This window comes from Pararge aegeria, chromosome 14, assembly GCF_905163445.1.
Source record: "Pararge aegeria chromosome 14, ilParAegt1.1, whole genome shotgun sequence".
Classification (NCBI taxonomy): domain Eukaryota; kingdom Metazoa; phylum Arthropoda; class Insecta; order Lepidoptera; family Nymphalidae; genus Pararge; species Pararge aegeria.
In genome coordinates this window covers 10871870-10894834 of record NC_053193.1, presented here as the reverse complement: position 1 = coordinate 10894834, position 22965 = coordinate 10871870, and the positions used below count along the sequence as shown (strand labels likewise).

Sequence of the window (22965 nt, the reverse complement as noted above, 5' to 3'; positions counted from 1 at the left end):
ACTGCACTTTCGTATTCTAATAAACAACAAAACATATAATAATCAAGGAAAAAATTGTTATTGCGCGACAGAAGAGGTTCTCAGGCTTCCATGTTTTTAATTACAGTGTTTAAAAAGCTTAAGCTTGCAGAGTTGCTGTTTTGCAAACCTAAATCGATAATTATCCTTGCCATGGCCAGTGAAAGGCTACACACATCGCTAATCGTGTTACGCGTTGCCTTGTATCCAATCCGGAATTTACGTTTGTTCACAAATACTTTTAAAAGTCTGCATTGTTCAGTGATGAATTGGTGATATTGGTAGACTTTGATTTGTTTTCTATAAATTTCAACAGGAAATAGGAATTTATTTTATATGTTACTATCGGAAATAAGGAATAGGTTTTTTGAAAATATACTTTTTACGCTAGAATATGAAACCTACATACGTACACCAAGTAGATTATCCTATTCTACTACTTCATAACAACGGTCTATCTGTCATATGATCAATAATGAGAAAGTTTTTCTCATTATTTATCATATGCTTAGATAAAACTTCAATGTGTTAGACGTAGTTCTACCAAGAAGAGCGCTAAAGTAACTCAGGAGTTGCCCTTTTCTAACATCAACATTTACAACCATTTTTCTATCTTGCGGGAGATGAGAGCGATGCTGGCTGCTTTCCATCTACCTTGTCATTATAAAATTCATCAAGTGTATATTAGCTACCGACGCCGATAAATTGTTATTGTCATTTTCGTTGCCGACTAAAAAAGAACGCATAGGAATCGGCTTAGGCAAACATTCGTTGAAACAAACAACTATTTTATCATTGTCCTAGCACCTATTCCGCCTTCCGTAAAGAAATTTATTGTTCCATACAAAAGTCAAGTTTGGGCACGTGAGCAAAAAGCGATTCTGTATTCAGACTGTGTTGGCCAACAAGCCACGGGTGCGGACCGATCGATATAACTCTCGGAGGTCGACTACTTTCTGCGAATGTACGGCATGTGCTGTACTCTACAGGTGCCAAACAAAACAAAGAATTATCTTGCAACCGATTATTCTTCTATTTACAATCGATTTCCAAAGGGGGATTTCGATGCCTTAACATATTGTGATAGTCTTTTTTTCTTTTGAGAGCTGTGGGCTGTAGGGTATTAATAAGCTGAAAATGCTTATAATTAAAACAAACACCAATAACAACAACACAGTAATTAATAAGAAACTAAACAAAGTTCCAAGTCAATGGGCCAAGATTCACTTAAGTGGAGAAGAACTCAATAATATTATCAACATTTCAAGATATCAGAATATGTTTATCTCAAGCTACTTACTCTTAATCTGGCAAGGCCCTATCATGACCTTAGTAACACGATTTATCACTTTAAATATCGAAACTGTCTTTAAGTCTTTTCTCGAGAGATTCCATTTTTTAACTGAATGTGATAACACAACAATATAAAAAACACTCGTACACTTAGAATGAGAGAATGGTTAAGGCCATAGTCTACCACGCTGGCCAAATCTGGATTGGTAGACTTCACACGCCGTTGAAAACATTCCAATTCCTCACGATGTTTTCCTTCACCGTTAAAACTTGATATGATATTTAATTGCTTAAATTAAAAACGCACATAACTCCGAAAAGTTAGTGCAGGGGCTCGAATTTGGTTTCCACGAAAGGAAAGGCGAAGCTTTACCCACTATCACCGCTTTTTAAGCTATTTTTGTTTGGTTAAAAAATTACAAACAGTTTCTTGGTTACACATATCATAAAAAGATGGCCATTTATAAAGTTTAAAATGCTATTCTTATTTAGCAAAAAGCATTGTCAAAGCTGTTTTATGTCGCACGTTAAAAATGATCTCACATTTAAAACTCTTTTACAATTCAAACCGTATCTAAACAAATTCCACTTAATGCGATGTAATTCAAAGAGCATTAGTTTCGCTACGTGATACAGAATAGTAAAGATGCCTTCCCATCAAACATGTACGAAGATGCTAAGCGATGAAAGCAATAACATCGTTTCATTTTCAGATCTGATAATGAAAGAATAAATGTTTAGCGATCTTATTGGTAAGTGTGATGTACTTTACACGAATAAAAATCTTTTTTTATTATAAAGGGAAAGTCTCCGAACAGTGCTTGTTGCCAGTGATGCCAGTGACCGTGGCTCTGAAACCTGGTCACTAACTATGGGACTTATAAGAAGGCTCAAGGTCACTGAGTGGGCGATGGAGAGAGCCATGCTTTGAGTATCGGCAATGTGAACAAGAGTGGCCGACATGGCTTAAAGAGTCGGAAGCTAAAGTGGCAGTGGGCGGGCACATAGCTCGGAAAACCGTTGGACGTTGGGGTTCCAAGGTGCTGGAATGGTGACCTCACACCGGTGAACGCAGCGTTGGTAGACCCCTGACGAGGTGGGCGGACTACATCGAGCGAGCCGCAGGGAGCTGCTAGACCCAAGTTGCATAACACTCTGGTATTTGGAACTCCCTACATAAGACCAATGTCCAGCAATGGACGTCCATTGTGTGACATGATGATGATAACGATTTTTAAGGGAATAAAGCAATCCTCTCATACACAATACCTCTCGTACAATACAACGCTACATACTAAGGATCGCTTAGTTTTTATTTTCCTAACCTTATAACGATAGTTGAATGAATGAATTAATGAATATACTTTTATTGCACACCACAAAAAGGACATAGAACAAAAAGAAAAGTAAATACGTAACGTATAAGTAAATATTATAATATATGCTACGATAGTTGTAAATAAAGCAATTATATTCTGCTCCTATACTAAAGAATGCAATAATTTACATTTTTATTCACTTCTTATATAACGAATATGACAATTTCCAAATATATTATGTGTCGCTGTGAGCTTAAGTTTTATATTAGCCAAATTAGAGGTTTTTTTATATAACAGAATATTATTAACCTGTCTCCTTTAATCTTCTCTTACGGTTACTTATGGGTATAAAAGTAATCTTAAGTTTATTTTTGAGAAGATGCCATTGTTATTTTTTTCTTCTATAGCCGACTTAACTAAACTTAAACCCCAGTGAAACAATGATAGCCTAGTGGGTTCGACTTCACTATCGAGAGCACGCACCTGTAACTTTTCTAAGTTAACTTGCTTCAACGGAGAAGGAATAACTTCTCAAAATATAATTAAAAATAAGGCAGCAATAAGGCCGCCTTTGCATGTCTACAATTTTTGTTCTTTTGTTTATTCTTTATTTTATTTATACAAATTTTGATGTTTGTGTGCAATAGAGTACTTCTTCTTCTTCTTCTTCGTCTTAAAAAGAAGGAAAGAACACTGATATAAAACTTAACAGTTAACATTCCTGTGTCTGATGCTATGTCTGATGCTGTGAGAACGCTGTCTTTGTGGTTCTATTATGACTATTTTAAACTGTGCACTGACAATTTCTCGATAAAAATAAATATATTTATAGCCGCTACATATATAATACATAACTTATACATGCTCATCTCTAGTGGACTGTCGCCTTAAAAGCAGTAGCAGCCAAATTAAACTCAGCATGTTTATTTATTTTTATTTAAAAATAAAATTATTTGTATGAGGATAAATTTTAATTTTTCGTGATGCAAAATTACGTAGGTACATAAAATAATAATTAATGCAAAATATTACTAATTCAGTTTGTTCGTTTGTAAGCTTGGAAAATTTACAAATCTACAAAAATATGATAATTGTGGAAATGTGAATTTGTAGCTTACAGTTTTAATTAAAATGATACCTACAATATATTTTGATGCTATAAAATATAATATAAAATATAGCATGAAATCCCATGAAATTATTTCAGATGTTCCCATCACTTTCAATTAGCATTATAGATCTAACATGTTCAAATCAACAAGGGCATATGTGTGTTCCCTCATAGTAATAACCAGGTTTAAAAGATTTTCTGGATTTCTCCATTCAGGTGGCAATTTACGGTTATCACATATCAGTTACATAATAAATCGTTGAATTTATACCTACCTATTAATAAATAATCACACTGGGGAGTTTAATTTTTGTTTGTATGAAAGCGGTAATGTCTGGAAATACCTGATAAATCATTTATGCATATTATGATAACCGAATATTGCAGGAACGATATAGGTATTTAACATGACGAGAAAATTAACGAAACGCGAGGTGTATTGTATAGAATAGTGGAAGAAAGTTTGTATCTGAAAAATTACTTTCATAAAAAATTGTATGCGGACGAAATCGCATTGAAACTATTTAAGAATTATAATAAAGCTTATTGACAGAAACTACGTTGCTTTTGATAAATATTAAAGAATGCGTATTGTAAACTGACGTAGATGGACAACAAAGTTAAATAAACATAATACACCTACTTCTTCCGAAATGGGGTGATAACCACATCATACGAATTTGTCCTTGTTTCCATCACTTATGATGCACTAAACACGAAATTATTCACTGAAACCAACCAACACTTCGAAGCTTGTAACGTCATAAAATAAAATCGAAGCGGGCAATGTCAGCACGAACGCGTTGCACGTTTTTAAGTATTTAACTAAGACTTAGGTAAATTGTTGTATTTAATAATGTTTAGTGGTTATCAGTTGGGTTTGCTAAAAATAAATTTAAAAAAAAGTAAATTGTGTGTTCAAACTGCGGGCAACCGGTTTCGAATACGACTGTAGCAGAGTTGGATTGTTTAATATTATATCATTATAATGTTCTGCGACTGTGACTTTATTCATCATAGAGTAAGAGGCTTTAATTGTACATTACTTTTAATATTACGATAGTGATTTCCTTTAGATACGATAGATTTAACTATATAATGAGAGAGCTACTGCCTACTGTATTTAAGGTCATGTGTGTATAAACTTGGAAATAAAAAAAAATGTTTATACAAAGTTTAGTACAGGCATTCATAGCTTAACTAACAGGGTAAAACCTCTTTTATTACATCGAGGCATATTAAATTCCATTAAACACTTTATAATCTGCACGTATAATATTAGCCGTGAAAAATTTATAGAAATAGGTATAGGTACTTACGGTAGCCTCACAATATATTAATAGTATAGTATTTGTAAGACAAATAATTACTCTTTATAAACTAAAAGTGGATTTAAACAACCACTTTACTCGAAACGGACATAAGTTAGTGACGTCTGCATATCGTTTGTGAAAGGTGCAAAAGTCGTTTGTGGGACTGAGTATGTTTTTATTTTATGATTCCCAAGGTAATTTTTGACCTGCTAAGTTTAAACAAACTTAATATATCGTGGTTACTACTGACTATACGATTGATGAATTTTTTAATGACAAGGCTGCTTGGAAGCTGGTTCCGCTCTCATCTCCAACAAGATAGAAAATTTATTATATATTTATTTTTTCATTGTAAACTGTACCATTATGTTTAAAAAGAGCAATCTGCTGAGTTTCTTTCCGGCTCTTCTCGGTGGAATCTGCCTTCCGAACTGGTGTTAGAGTCACTACAAAAAGACTGACATGACGTTTCAAATTGCTTATAAACTGGGCCTACTTTGAAATAAATATATTTTGTATTTTAAATTTCTTAGCCCTATGTTTTGTTTTTGTAATTTCAAGTTTAAACTGATTTTATAAAGATCTTCAGAGATGGAATCCGGAGCTCCTAAACGGTAACTAGTGCAATTATCAATAACCTATAACAGTCTACTGCTGGACTAAAGGCCTCTCCTAACGGGAGGGGTTGCCCATAATTAACACGTTGGGCAGATGGGTTGGTGATAGCAGTATATGGTAGTAGTAGTACAGAGGTCGATGCTCCCCGTTCCCCGTCATATTTCCTTAGTCGCCTCGTACGACACCCGCGGGAGGGGTAGTGACAACTGTTCCGATCTTCTGTCACAATACGGCACTAGTGTGATAGTAACTTTCAACAAAGTGAACTTATTGTAGGTGTTTTGATCAACCTATAAACCACTCAGCAAATTATATATCTAAATGAGTGCGATAACGTTAATTATAAATATTGATTTGTCTAATAAATCTTAAACTTAGATACCTTAATAGGAATGTGTATTGGTAAACGCATTTTACAACCACAGTTATCAGCAGAGCTAAAGATTTTAATTATTAATAAAGTCTTTTATTTTTGGATTTACAAGTTTCCCAAACATCCGTTTGGATTTGATATTAGTCTCCCTAAAAAGCTCGTCTAATTGACCATCTTCGTGTACCTATAATACTGTCTCTGTATTTTTAACGTTTAACTATCTATACTATTCCAGTTCCATGAAATGCTAAGAGAACTATACAAAAAATCTAATTTTAGTGTAAAACCACTGTAAAAGGCTTGTTAAATAAAAATATTGCAACAGTACCTAAGTCGTGTGCTAATCGAATGATATATTCAAATTACTGCTGTTATCGCTGAGCGCTGTTGGTGACATAGTTTTATGGATTCTAAACCTATAAATTATGTAAATAGACTAATTTTTCCACAGCTATAATATTACAGTAAAAGTATAACTAAATAAACTTTGCATAACATGGTTAAAGTTGACTTTTAATCGCGTAAATACCATACCATATACGTATATAAATATACTATAATACTACGCTTAATTTCATTATATATACTTATATAATGAAATTAAGCGACGCATGGCGATATCGAGGTCCGCTATGGATAAGTTGCAAAAAATAGGGAGGAACCGTAACATAACCAAAGCCACGAAAATCCGGCTTGTTAAAGCGCTTGTGTTCCCCATATTCCTCTATGCTTCGGAGACGTGGACCCTGCGGGAGAGTGAGAAAAAGAAGATAGACGTTCTTGAGATGTGGTGCTGGAGAAGAATGTTAAGAATACCTTGGAATGCATTCCGGACCAATAAGGCCATTCTTGAAGAACTCGGCATCACGCAACGTCTATCCTCCATAGTACAGGCTCGTATTCTCACGTTCTTTGGTCACGTATCCAGAAGAGACAACGACTCCATTGAACGTCTGGTTGTCCAAGGAAGAATTGAGGGCACCAGATCACGCGGAAGATCGCCCATGAGATGGGCTGACCAAATAAAGGCTGCAGTGGCTGTCCCCTTACATGAGTGTGCAAGAAAGGCAGCTGCCAGAGAGGAGTGGCGACGAATAGTTAAGCGTGCTACAACCCTTAAATGACGACCACGACCGCTCTGACAAGAGCGAACCGACTGAGAAGAAGAGATACGTATATAAACACCTACCGTACCATACCATACGGGTATTTAAATACCTACCACTAAAGGTAGGACTTCCTAAAGTTGTCTCGGGTTCGGAGTCGATACACGGTTGTTCAATACGTTATTTTCAAACATCAATTATGAACTTTTTTGGCTTAAAAAATAATTACTAATTGATACATAATGCGTTCGCCGCCGATGGCCGCAATATTGTTGTTTTATCACATTATTGTAAAGATCGCGATTTATGATAATTTTGACTAAGCTGAGTCAGCCAGGCGTCAATCCACGTCATTTATTATGGATTTCCTCAATTTATTTATAAATGTATATGTAATAGTTGAAAATAAGCTCGCTTCTAATTTCATTTGGGGATCATCGACTGGGGATACGATCCCAGACTTTTAGAATGACGAGAACTCCAAACCATACTTTGGATTTAATTTTTTTTAGTTCAAGTTATCCCAATAGATCGTTCCTGATGTTGTTCAGACACTTGAAATTTCTAAATTGGCCAATTCTTTAGGAGGAGAAGAATTACGAACGCATGCAAACTGAAATTTCGAGTATAAAGTTAATTTATTTTGTCAATAAACATACAAGCCGTATCAATAAACATGGCATAATGTCGTAATAAAACATACAGTGTGTTATGACTGTTTTTTGACAACACCTTTTATATGTTAGAGCGTTAAAAAACAGGCTTACTATTCCGACGATGTCACTTTATGATTAAGACCCACAGAGTAGTAACACAATTATATAGTTGCATCAAATTTTCGTCAACAACTGTTACGCGAAGTAGGTATTTTATAATAGTAAGTAATTCAAGCGTAAACATAATTGAACCAGCGACCTCGATGGCCGGCGGCCTGAAGGTTACAGTTATTAAAAATCTTATTTAATATATACCGTACGCTAAATAACGTTTTACAGTTCGTCAAAGGTTTAATGGGAATTCCATTGACACTTTTTTAGATTAGATTTCTTAACAATCAATTATTAAGTAGTACCACACAATATGATTGTTCTGAGTGCCTATGGAGAAAAAAATTATTTACTGGTCACCATCCGTAACTGCTTCGTCCAATGTTGTCGTTCGATTCTTGGTTTAGGCCAAAAACTGTTAAATTTAAGAAATAATTTCAGTTCCAGCTCGGAGTTTGGAAAGCGTTATCAATTCATCATGATAACCATTATTTTATCCCATTACCGGCCGACTTCAGGGTAGGGGTCTCCTCTCAGAGTGAGAAGGGATTAGTCCTTAATACACCACGGCCATAAACTAAGTGCGGATTTATGGATTTCACACGCCTTTGAAAACACTATGGGAAACTCTCAGGCGTGTAGATTTCCTCATGACGTTTTCCTCCTCCGTTAGAGCAAGTGATATTTAATTGTAGAAATTGAAAACGCACATAACTCTGAAAAGTAAGAAGTGTATATCGGGGATCGATCTCGATCTCCCCGAAAGGGAAACCTTTTAAAATTTTACATTTTTTCGTAAGTTAAAAATTAAGTTTAAGTTAATTGTTTGTTTTATTACAATAACAAATAGTTCGCTTTATTAATATTTTCGACGTATTTATTATTCATCACGAACGATACGATATTACTGTGTCGAATTTAACCATTAGCTGTGGTAATCAGACATTTTCTTTGTTATCATGTCAAGCGCTTTTTTGAGGTTTCGTTGCCAATATGGTTAAAATGATGCTATGAAATTGTTACTTCTTAAAATTTGGAATGGTTATATACGTTGCAGTTGGACCGTATGGTTAGTGGTGTGGACATCAGCTTGCCTTTCAAGGGGACGGAGTTCTATCCCCGAACGCATCTCTTACTTTTCGGAGTTATGTGCGTTATTTAAGAAAAGAGAAATACTAGGAGAACATAGTGGGGAAAGCTGAATGCTTGAGAGTTCTCCGTAACGTCCCTAAAGATGTGTGCAGTCCACCAATACGCACATGGCCATCGTAGTGGACCAGCCTGCACCAATCTCATTGTAAACTGAGAGGAGATACTGGTAATCACGTTAAAGGTAATACTTGTTATAATTTTAATTATCCTTTAAACTCAGATGATGCACTAAATACTCCTATACTGGATTGAAGTCGGTATCTGGTATTACCCGATACCCCAATTACGTACGTACTGTCATTCGATTTAATGTTCACTAAAAACACTAAATCGCTTCGTGGTATGGCTTTAGAAGAGATTGTATGAGCAATAAAACCTCCATTCGTTTTCGAATATCAGCTTAAGTGTAGTACTTTCAGTTAAGTTAATAGTTTATCTAACTAAGTAAGTAAGGTTGTAACTAGCTCCCATAAGATTATTTGAATGAATGAATACACAATTATTGTACAACACAGAAAAAATGGGTTAAAGTAATATAAATACACGTACGATAAACAAGATGAGTTAATTGTACAATACAATTTCTTAGTGACCTTTCTGAGTTAATTAAAAAAATTATAAATTATCAATGAAGCCACATCTTTGCAGACCTGAGAGAGCGTTAAAAATTGAAAGGGTTAGCTACTAACTTAAACAAAGCTATAAACATTTTTAGGATACGGCTTTTTCATATATATATTACCAGTGTTCTTATTTACAAATCTTTATCACTAGATGGCATGACTTTTTTAATGGAAACAAAACTTTTTTTAACGTTTTAAAGTATCTTAGACTTTACGACGCAAATTGTGCGTTTTAAAGTCAAGATCTCATTAGAGGTTTGTGTAATTATCATCACGTCAACACATTACCGGCCCACTACAGAGCACGGGTCTCTTCCTATAATGAGAAGGGGGCTGTAGTCCACCAGGCTGGCCTAGTGCGGATTGGTGGACTCCACACACCTTTGAGAACATAATATAGAACTCTCAGGCATGCAGGTTTCCTCACGATGCTTCCCTTCACCGTTGAAGAAAGTGATATTTTAATTACTTAAAACGCATATAACTTATACAAATTAGAAGTGCGTTCTGGGATTTGAATTTGGCCCCCCGACAGTGAAGTCGAGCTCCTACCAAATGCACTGTGACCGCTTCCTTCGTTTGTATGCCGACATAAAAAGGAACAGACACACCGAAGAACCTCTGCCTTTTATGGCAACGGATGAAAACATCAACGACCGAAAAAGGACTACTATCAGAAGACCTTGTAATCCTCGTCACAAGGTGAAAGAATATAACAAGTAGGTAATGTCATTTATACCTACGACGGAAAACCCTGTCAGTGTATGGCGGGAAAATAACTACTCGTTACATATAAGAAAGGATGATTACTTACTGTTTAAAAGTGGATTCACGCTACACCGGGCACAGGCCGGGACTACGTACGAGACGGGACAATAGCATACTTTTTGTAAGAACGAATTCATAATACATCGCGCCATATTTGTTACTGTCTGAGCACAGTAGATTATAGAACTATTGTTAGATTCCCGTCCGTGGCAAGATGCAGGCCTGGTATTAAATAGCGTGAACCAACCTTTAGCTATGCAAGTGAGCAGAGATTAAATTACAAAATCACGCCGTTGAATAATTGTAAACTTCACTGATGAACGTGAAAGATTATAAAACGCTTTTAGATTTTATTTTCACGTAAGATTAGGTTTTATTTTCACTGTACTGTATCGATTTGTTTAGTAGCCTATGATTAAAGATTTAGTAGTGTTTTAAATTCAATCGTGCGCTTTGTAATTCGAGAAGGCAAAAATCATGTACAGGACCTACCACGATCCAGTTTCAAGTGGTAGATTTGCATCTGTCATACATATTAGACACTGATAAACGCATCACATATTAGCTCTGATAAACGCAGAACCGCGTTACGTTTGGTAGATACTTCTTGCGGATCCCCTTGCCGACTTCTTGCACCTTACTCCTTTATTTCTATCCTTATTCTTCGCTCGCAATTTAAATTGACCAGTCCACCAATCCGCACTAGTCCACCAATCCACCCATCCAGCCATTCAATCCATCTGCACTGGGCCCGCGTGGTGGACTACGGCCTTAACCCCTTTTCATTGTAAGACCTGTCCCGGTGCCCTCTAGTGGTCCGGTAATGGGTTGATATGATGATGGTGAAGATGATGATGATACAAGGCTCTTATATGTATGAGGTGAAAACTCAAACTACAGTAAGAACGATATGAACAAAATCACATGCGTTTATGAAGCCTTGATACATTACTTTTGTATAAAGGACGTAAAATTTTTATTTTTGAGGAAAAACTTTTTAAAACCAACACCATTATATGTTAATTATTAAGTTAAGGAAAGGTCAACCTCGGATAACAGAAGTTCCTATTTCGTGCATCGAATACCAATTACAAAATGTGACAACAAATGTGCTAATGCTGCATTCTGCAAGTCTTATTCTTATATTATTTAGATCTTACTAATCTATAGCTTTTGAATTAAATCAAACGAAAGTATATTCAAAAATCATGTCTTAAATATATAGACCTCGATGGAGGCTATGCCTTTTGAAGTAGGTAGACCCTGGGGCCGTGGGGACCGCAACCTCTTTTTAATCGACTAATAGGATTAAGGAGGTTTTATATTCAACTGTAAGTACGTATTTTTTTGGTTTTGTTAAGAAATTTAGAACTCTGGACTGATTTTAAATTATTTGTAATATACTTTTGTATACTCTCTTCCATTGTTACCAAGTCAGGATCTGACTCCGAATACTATGAAAATTTAGTTATATCTTCAAATTTTATAGCCAGGTAAAGTGTGTTTATGGAATTCTCCATAATCTAATGGAATTTGTTAATGATGAATTTGATAAGCGGTGATTAAGTCTGGGAGTCATGATAGTAGTTGGTTAAACTTTTTTTGACGTTTTTATTATGAAATATCTGTTCAAAGGGTTATTAGGTTAACTGGTGACTAAACATTTTTTTTTTTAAGCAGATGCTTATATTTTGAGTATATTTATTGCTCCGCTGTGATATATTTTTTTTAAAAACGAGATTTTAAATTATCTTTTATGTATTCTTCTGATATTTCAGCGCCCCACTCTAACTTATTTATCTACTGGTTAATATAAAAAAATTATAAATTCTATCAATTTCTTTGGTCAGATTTGAAACGAAGATATTTTTTTTGCAAGCCTAATAGTAGGTAGTCGTTAAATAAATCATTCATAAATCAAATCTGGTTTGAACTAGTTCCAATGTAAGGTATTATGCTAAATGGCTCTGGCCTTCTTGTCTTGAGAAATATCTTGTTATTTTTGTTTATAGTAACGCCAAACCGGATTAAATTAGCGTACGTGTAAAATGGAGATAGCGTTAAAAAAATGTTAAACTATTAATTTATAGACATTTAAATGAATCTTAAAATTAGGTTTATTTCTTTTTCAATTTTTTTCTTTTCAATTTCAATTTCTTTACTTGCAGATTGAGTTTTATAGTTGGTAGCTACAATATGGTAATAGTGCTAAAATCGCCACCGATTGGCATGTAAATTAGATTTCTTAAAAACTATGTCTTTACAATGTTCATTCAATTGAATTCTTATCAAGTATTAAAATCAAATAATAATAATATACAACAAAGTTATATAATCTATTAATAAATATAAAATCCTACACTAAAAATAGTTAACATTTCGAAAAGGAGCATAATGTTTGCTAACTATGGATAAAATCTATCTTCAATACAACGAAGCAAAGTAGCACTACAGATGTACCTTGTAATATTAAATAAACGTAAGTGCGCAAACTATTTAATAAGAAATATTTTATATATAATTACACAAAAAGTAAAGAAAATGCCTGAAAAAGTCCAAGACGGAACACCATGAAGAAATAAATTCTAATTCAAAGATCGTAATACATCGTAATCCTATTCAACAATCGCCAACCAATGATTAAATAGGTTGATGAATGCAATATCGGTAATTTTCTAAACAGCAGGCCAATTAAGCATAGATCAATCAATACGAATATACTGAACCTAAGTAAGACTACTTCTACTACTGCTGCTACTACTACAACTACTACTACAACTACTACTATGTTTAATACTGCAAACAATTAATAATAAATCATTTTCCTAGTACTAAACAGGCTTCTTTCAGGTATCGCTGAGATTTTGACAAACTCAATAAACAATACGTAGAAATAAGAATAAAATAGAGACAGAATAAACGGAAAAGGAAGTGTACAAAAAACACATAACTCTACAGTGAGATATCTCTACAAAGTAAACCAATTATAAAAGTTAAGATGTGAGATTAATTATAAAGGCTAATAAATAAATAAACTATCATTGGAATTCTCTACGCAGTAACAGTACTCGTATAAACGTTAAATAGCTTACAAAATAGATAAAAGATATCACAAGTAAAGCAGAACATATTCGTAGATAGTGCTAGTCAGCACTTTTAGCTCGATGACGTTAGAAACAAATCTTACTCATATCACGTTTCTGTGTAAAACACACTGACTCGGTATTAAATTATACAATAAGAGACTGGTCAAGTGCGAGGAGGACTCCCGCAGGGTTCCTTACCGTGAAAAGGAACGTATAAACATTATTTACTTAATAAAAATATTTTTTTAATCATATTTCTTATGTTCTGTAAAGCATACCTGTCTAACTGTGGGCACAGGTCTCCTTTCTCAGAGTGTGTTTGAGAGCATATAATTATCAAACTCCTCTAATACAGATTAGACTTAACAGACTATGATTAATAAATAAAATACAATGCATGTACCTACTTGCAGGTGACAGTTAGATAATAATAATAAATAATAATAAATATACTACGACAATACACACAACGCCATCTAGCCCCAAAGTAAGCATAGCTTGTGTTATGGGTACTAAGATGACTGATGAATAATTATATGAATAACATACATAAATACTTATAATATATAGATAAACACCCAGACACTGAAAAACATTCATGTTCATCACACAAACATTGTCCAGTTGTGGGAATCGAACCCACGGCCTTGGCTCAGAAAGCAGGATCGCTGCCCACTGCGCCAATCGGCCGTCGATACTTTTTGCCGTGACTTAACCCGGATTAAATGGCATAATATGTTTTCAAGACTCATTTAACGCCGTAACAACTTCATAAAACTGTAACTGAGCAGATGTGCAGTCTGATCGCATCGTATTTGATGCATATTAATAACAGTGACTTCGTTCAATAGTTCAATTCTAAAATTGCAACGTTTTTTTTCTACCTATATCTACTACATGACCTAAATTATTAGGCATTCAATTTAGGCAATGTCTACTTTTAATGAAAACGGGCATTAGGCTGTTTCATTATATTCTCAACCTAAAAACATCAGCTGGAAAACGTTTGAGGTATAAAAACGGTTAAAGCTATATAATAATAAATATACTAGGCCAATACACAGATCATCATCTAGTCCCAAAGTAAGCGTCACTTGTGTTACGGATACTAAAATTTCTGATGAATATTCACAAACGATTATACATAAATACTTGTAATATACAGATAAATACACAGACATTGTAAACATGTTCATCACACAAACATTTTCCGGGTTTGGGAATCGAACCCACAGCCTTGACTCAGGAAGAAGGTTCGCTGCCCACTGCGCCAATCGGTCGTCAAATTTATTGTTGTTTCAAGTAATTCAATTCAAATAAAAATTAGACCATAAGTAGTAGTTATGCAAATGAAAAAAAATCGGCTGAATACTTTGTTTATAGAAATGATAATAAATAAACCTCCGAAACTCAAACTTGGGCATACATATATAATCCTTTTTCATTCCCTAGAGGATAAAAGTTAAGCTTATCCGTTACTTCATAACATGACAAGGATCTATAATTAGCATGTCTTTCATTACATGTTGAGTCAAATATTTAGCATACCTACCTGATGTATATGTACATTGAAAATTAACATATTATTCACACCTTCAGACTTAACTTTTTAGTCCTGCAATTTTGTTTTGGTACCGGTGTGATGCGAAAGTGTGGCTGTTTGTTTGTCACCTATGTTTGGCTAAATTCATAAAATTTGGTTTTGGTAACATTGTAGATGGAACTATATAGGATACTTTTTATCCGGGAAAAATAACCGAGAAGCATTCGTGGGCTTAAAAAACCCTAATAGCTTAAACTAAAACAAACGAGGATGTCGCGTAGAAACCGATTAGGGGTATTGGTTTAATATAACTGCCAACCGGCTAACCTCTTAGGGGTACCTTCTTAGGTACGGTACTTCTTAGGTTAGCCGGTTACTAACTCAGACTGTATCATTACTTACCATCAGCTAAGATTGCAGTCAAAGGCTACCTTGTAGTGGAATAAAAAATTAAAAACAAAACTCGTGGGCAATGGCTACATATAACTAATTTGTTCACCTTTAAAATAACTTCTGGCAGATTGCACTGATAAAACACACCGTCGGTCAACCTTATAGACATAACCTCAACTTTTTACCTAACTATTGATGACTTTGCAATGGAAACTCTATAACCAGTGAAATAGAGTCAGAAATAAGTTACAAGAGCAATATGCTTCCATTATCAATACAATTATACAGCTCAAACTACGAGTATCTGTAACTTAACAGTGTTTTATAACTCATAATGTTATAGCTTCGTGTTAAGCATAATTTAATTTGTAAATAAATACTTTTTCGCAACAAAACGCAACGAAACAATGAAGAAAAACAAGGATATCTCGTAAAGTCTTCGAGTGCAAGGGTACCCTTATCATTTAGTAATCTTTGAAAGTCCACGAGAGCGTTAAAAGGTTAGTGGATGGTGCATAAAGTTAAATAATACATATATAAAACTTTACAATATATTAATTATTAACATAGTTTAATTGGCCAAAAACAAGGTATAATGCTAGGACATAGATAATCTCTATCAAACCAAAAGTACGCTTGTTTACATATTGCATAATGCCTATTATCGAGTGACTGTTTTGTATACATGTCTAATCAAGATTCTAAAACGCACGTATATAGATCGCATTCTAATAGTTTGATAAAGGTAGTATTCTTATAACAGCAATCGCGTTTACTTATCACTGTAAAAAGAATATAGGTAAAAACTAGGTAATTGGAAATAAGGGGAACACCCCTTTTATTCTCTGTTACATTATATTTTCTCGTTTCTTGCTACCATAGTAACAATATATTACCAACATTTATCTTACTGTATATCATGGGATTCATTACCCAAATACTTTTTAATATTTCGGGGTTGCGTAAACGTGTTATTTGTTAGTATTAAAAACTTAGAATTGTTGCAGAATTCAAAAATTAATATAAGTGTTGACATTTTATTAATAAAATAAATCTTTTATTACCATTACAAAAGTGATTGACTCATTTTATTATTAATTATATTATAAGTCATGTAAGTTTATGGATTAGAGTTCCCGCATTCGATTTTAAAAATCTATAAAAATGTATGACTGGAAAAAATAAAGTTATTTGGTATTTTGCTAAGTATTCCTCAGTATTAGCCTGGAGTTAGAAAATTGGCGTTTGCCTTAGAGAGCACGTTATCTTGGTTATTAATATAATATGTGTTTTTGTAAAAGTGCATCAACCCGCATTGAACCAAATTTTCTCCATCCCGTGAGAAAACTTGTACTTGCTTGTACTCAGAAGTGGGAGATAAAACGACTGACGATAAAAATAGTGGACTATTTTTATCGTCAGTCGTTTTATCTCCATACTAATATTACAAAATACTAAAGTGTGGCTGTTTGTTTATGTGTTTATTGTAACTATGTTAGCTCATACAGCTTGTGTGCTGGAGATGTCAAAGTCAAAGTCAAATATTTGTTTTTTCTAATAGGCACATACATGAAACTTTTGATGCGTTGATTATATACAAAATGTGCACATAGCAGTGAGTAGTGATGGCGATAAATACATTCGTAAACTTAAAACTAAAGCTACAAGGGTTCCAAACGCGCCCTGTTCTAAGAAGAAGCCCACAGTAAACTTAGTTGTGTTTAGTAGGGTGTTCTTTTTTATATCACCATCTCACATTGTCATTTGAAAATATTTAAGAAGCAACCTGGTTAGAGCAATTGTTCACACCCAAGCTTTTTTATCTTTTAAGTAATCCTTTATAATATAATAGGACTTTTATATATACTTGTATACTGGACATAAGACATAGGACTTTACTTACTTTCTAAAAAGCACTTGGTCCTTGTTTTATTTCAAAAGTATCCCTGTTAGAAGGATTGCGCAAAGCACATTTCTCACACTACGAAATACATAATTTGGAAAACAAAATCTAACACAAAAAACAACTCATCACTCACGAAGTTATAACGAGACAAATACTTGTGTTCAGAAAAAAAATTAACATAACAAACACATTTTACATTTGTAAAAATATTTACAATTGTCTTTTCACGTGGCTTTATCGTGATATTTAACTTCAGATGTCTCAGTTATTATGGTGCAGATAATTCACTGAGAATATTATAATATTTATGAGATCATTAGGTATTCAATAGTAAAATGTAAAGACCAGGATGTGTATAGAATATATTGAGTATCGGTAACTATGACAGGCTTTGTCCTGACTGCCTTATAGACCAATCGAAAGAAAGTTTTTTTCTTTGCCTCACCTTTCTTACACAGGAAACATAAAACACTTCTGGTAAGAAAATAAAAAAACAAAACACGTGTTTATTAACAAAAAAAGGATTTTAAAACTACTAACGCCAAGTGTTTCCTACAAACTTTAATCACCTTTTCACCCTACCTATCTACCTAGTAGGTACCTATTTAATTTTATAGTATATCCGAATAATTTGTTATTTCGACTTTCATTAGCTTCATTGTATGAAACTGGCTTACTGGAGACGGATATATAGACCTTGGGATAATTTCTTTATCTAACAGGTTATCAGAAATTCTACGCAGACGAAGTTGCGGATATCCGCTAATTTTATTCAATAGAAAATTAGTTCTTTGTAATATGCTTTAGTCACCAAGCGTAAAAATCAAATCATGACGTCGTTGGTTAACTGTATATTGAAATACTCTCAAATATCAATAAAGTTTTCTTTTAGAAATAATTTTCAAACATGCAGAACCGTCGGGATCCGAGGCCGCATCTTTTTGACCGTCGCGGCCGAAACGCCTTGACCAATTAATGTATAGCCAGTGTCACTCAAGACGATTTAAGCATTCTAACAATACTGCATTTAACCAAATCCATTCGAGCATGTTGAAATTATGATGGATTAAAGAACCTTACATACACAGACATACATATTTACATGAACTGTCTGCGCTCCCTGCTCACTCCACCTTATGGACTTTAAAAAGCCTCCAATCAGAAAATAAAGATCTTAGTCAAAACTTCCTTAAATTTACCAAAGATTGAACCTCTTGCTTCCAAGACAAAGATGTACATAACCCATCGCTTCGCTAGAGATCTAAAAACACAATTGCTTGCCTTTATGATCACGCGATAAGTAAAAATCTGAGTTATTTACACTCCTGAGGTAAGTATAGTAATAAAAACATCGTGCATGTGTACCTATAAAACATTATTTTTTTACTATACATTTATAACTATTTGCCTTACGGAGATATAACAATTATTGCTCAAATAAAGAACTCTGTGAAGATTTAGATTTGTTATTAGTTATTTCAGAATGTACACTAAATATTACTATCTTCGACAAGTATATTAAGACAAATATATTATTCATCGATTATATCCACTGAGAAAGGATAAAATTCACTGGTCCACCTACGCATGGCAACAGGAGTAGATGTTCACCCGCGTTTGACATTACACGTATATTATTTGAATACTATTTCCACCCGTACGCATGAGCGAGTGCATGAAACTGTGGGAGGGGTATTATACATTTTATCCTTTTCCCGTGAAGAAAACATCTCTTACCTATACCAGCAGTAGGCATTTTCTCTTAAAGAAGAGAGTGATATACCACATTAGATCCATCGTGATGAAATGCGGTTTGTAAGAGTACAACATAAGTAATAAAAGCGGTAATTTGTATAGAGCGAGGAAGTATAATGACTTAAAACGACACAAACTTAGTTATACTGTTATCATATCCTCACAATACCTAGTCGAACGTAATATATTTTATTGCATATTTTATATTAATTTATTTAAACAGTTGTGTCAAGTACTCTACTGAAACCTGTATCGATATAAACTAGTCTCAACTACAATTATATTTTGTAGAGTAATTTGGTATTATCAATCAGGCAAATTAAAGTTTTTCAAGAAAATATAATTTGCTATGGTTTTACTGCATAATAATTTGTCTACATATTTTATTATTCCTCAACTTTTATTCAACCTTTATTAAGAATTTACATAGTAATAACGTTAATCGACTAAAGTCAAAGTCAAAGTCAAAGTCAAAAATATATTTTTTCAAGTAGGCCCACAGGTGGCACTTTTGATGCGTACATAAGAACCACACGGTAGTGAGATGATGGCGATAACCACATTCGTAAACTTAAAACTAAAGCTACGAGGGTTCCAAACGCGTCCTGGTCTAAGAAGAAGCCCACAACAAACTTAGTCGGGTGTTTTTTTTTTTTTTTGTTATTACCATCTCACAATGTCAATTTAAATTATTAGAAGAGCAACCTGGTTAGAGCAATAATTTACACCCAAGCTTTTTTATCGTTTACGTAGTCCTTTATACTATAATAGGACTTTTCTATAAGCTTACGTTTAATACAAACTTTGAACTTTTTAAGAGACTATTAAAAGACTTCAATTTTAAACTCCTTGAGAAAATATTAATGCAATGATTCAATAACAAATCACATCAAATAAACAATCTAAACCGATTACCATTCCAATTAAAGTTACCTTATAAATTTAAAAATAAAATTATTCCGCGCGCAAAAACACGCAGATGAAATATTGTTATTGATAAAAATTTAAATTTAAAATATATTTATTATAATTATAATTGATTTACTGAAAATATTAAAATAATACTCACTTTTTAATTGAGCCGGTTTATCCAATGGTAATGTTTTTCATAACACAATTTATAGGCACTAATCGGCGTGAATGCGCGAGTGACAGGCAATCGACTGCTACGCTACACTCGTGCGCAATGTCAGTCTGTCAGATTAAACTCTTGCGGTAAGTCATCAAACGTGAAGGTGCAGCGAGAATGTCAATGTAAACTAACATCAATATGGATAGTAATATGCCTCGATCGGTGCTATTTTAGATTAATTATTAAAAATTAATTTACTGTTTATGCGTACCTACACTATAAAAAGGTAAGGATTAAAACAAGAAAAATAGACACACTGACATAAAAATATCCAAAAGGCGAATATAATTTTCATTAACAGATTTTAAAAGCGAGGTTAGATAATCTTAGGCACAACATTATTATTTATACACGATAAGTACTAAGTAATTTAAATTTATAAATTTATTTTACGTTTTCTAAATTTTAAGACTTGACTATTCCATCCTTTTTTCCATAGAGTGATCATAATATTGTACCACTCTCTTATATCCTAGTATCGCCTCGGCTCTGGTTTTTCTTAAAATTTTTACTACCTCGACCAACGGATATCAACAAATATCTATGAGTCTAATAAGGAATTCTTTAGTCCGCGTTAGTATCGCTTGTGCTCTGCGACTCGCTCTTTTTTTTATTCAGCTACAAGTTAGCCCTCGACTACAATCTTACTAATCTCACGAAGGTGGTGAGTTGTGATACAGTCTAAGTTGGTAATGGGCAATTTGGCAGTTATACTTAGCCCGTACCCCTGATCTGTTTTTATGCGACATCGTACCGGATCGCATAATCGCTTGATCGACACGTCTTTGTCGGTTGGGTGGTAACTAGCCACAGCTGAAGCCTCCCATCAGACAAAAAAAATATGGAACCAGATTAAAGATTTTAAACTAAGATTTTCGTGGTTAATCAACCAGTTGCAACCCAGTTGCATGGATCGTGGTCACGACGGGACAAAAGATTGAGTCCCGTCGTGACCACGATCCATGCAACTGGGTCGAAATATTGACAAATTCAAAATATTATCGTGGGATGTACCCGTTGGTCTATGCTTAACAAATGGAACCAGATTAAAAGCTAGTTGCATTCATCATCATTAATAACCTTTTCCCGTCCTACTGCTGGACTTAGACCTCCTCGTCCATACCATACGTCCAGAGAGGGTCTTACAATGCTTCTCAAATGTGATTTGGCGCGCTGTAATGATTATACTTAAATTAATCATAATAACCAGTATCGATAAAGATAATAAAACTTAAAAATATGTATTTTTGTCTGATTGTGACCTGATAACGTATAAACCATAGAACAGATTTTGAGGTTCTGCCGGAGATGTGGGTAGGAGCTCCGGGATTTCTTCTTATTTCAGGACAAAAAAGAACAAGCAACAGCTAGTTACTTAGATATATGATTAAGGTAGTAACCTAAAACACATCTTTTATCATTTAAGTTATTTAATTATTTAAAACCTAATTTAACAAAAGTTATTAACTATCTAATTTCTTCACCATTTTCCTATCTCTCATAACATTATATTATTTCTTGTCTGTTTCTCTGATGGTTTTTCTTAAGTATAATCCTCTCTTCCCATTTCTTAATCTTCGGAATGCTCTATGGAAAAGTATTGGTCATTACAATTATTTTATTGACACAATCAAAGCACATAAAAACATCCTTTGCAATACACACGGCAGAAGTAAAACTTCTGAAAAGTAGCAGAGAGGTTGAGATGGATCCAGAGTATCAAGAAAGTTAGGATAAATTTATGGTTTATTATTTTTTACCAAACCTAAAAATAATTAATATTTTAATGTCAAATATTATATTACATTTAACCATCTTCCATGGTAACTTAAAAAAACGTGCAGGTAATGTGTCTCATTCTCTGTCCAACTTAATCCTATACATTTAAGTGTTTCTGTCTTTCTCGTGACCACTGACCTCCTTTATACTATACTAATATTATAAATAAGAAAGATGTTTTGTTTGTTTGTTTGTACCCAATAATCTCCGGAAAAAAAGAAAGCTAAACTATCAGGAAAAAACATATAGTATTCAGCAATAGAGGTCGTTTAACACAACAACGATTTAAAAGAAGTTTTACTTCAAAAAGCGTAATTTGACGGTTCATATTATATATTTGGTAAAATGGTAACTTGATCGATACATCATTCATAATAAACCAATGAGGAAACGCTAACCAACCTTCTAACTCCCGTAATTAGCAGAACATGGGATAAGTTCCCGAAGTTGGACTTTTGTTACTTTAACATGTCTAAATTTAACACGCTAATAACGTGGCCTTTTAATCTACCGCCATATTATAATGTACATATGTTATGATGAGCTCTTAATATAACAATTTTAATCAGACATCTTTTAATTTTTATCAATTTTCTACCTAGTGCAAGCACAAATAATATCATTTATATGTTTATTAGTGTTTAAATATAATTTAATTTAATTCTTCGAACTTTGCGGGTTGCCAGTGATGACCTATGTGTGGTTCCGAAACATTTTCGCTGACTATGGGCCTCATAAGACGGCTCAGAGTCAATCAGCTGGTGATGGAGAAAGAAATGGTCAGAGTATTTTTACGTTATCAAATCAGAAATGAGGAGATCCGTAGAAGAACCGGAGCTACAGACTTAGCTCAACGAGTAGCGAAGCTGAAGTAGCAGTGGGCTGGGCACATAGCTCGAAGAACGGATGG

General features: G+C 33.9%; 1 protein-coding gene across 2 annotated transcripts in view; it reads right to left on the bottom strand.

Moving 5' to 3' along the window:
• Positions 1-20343, bottom strand: part of LOC120629246 (putative inorganic phosphate cotransporter) — a 36700-nt gene extending 16357 nt beyond the window's left edge. Inside the window, exon 1 of one of the 2 annotated variants that reach the window (XM_039898120.1) lies at positions 20214-20343. Coding sequence is in view for 1 of the 2 variants with exons in the window: in XM_039898119.1 (XP_039754053.1) it covers positions 4385-4437 (53 nt within the window). In the remaining variant the exon portion in view is untranslated. Of the gene's footprint in view, positions 1-4384; positions 4504-20213 lie in introns of those variants that run through there. The other variant, XM_039898119.1, reaches the window with a different exon arrangement.
• Positions 20344-22965: the final 2622 nt, after the last annotated feature.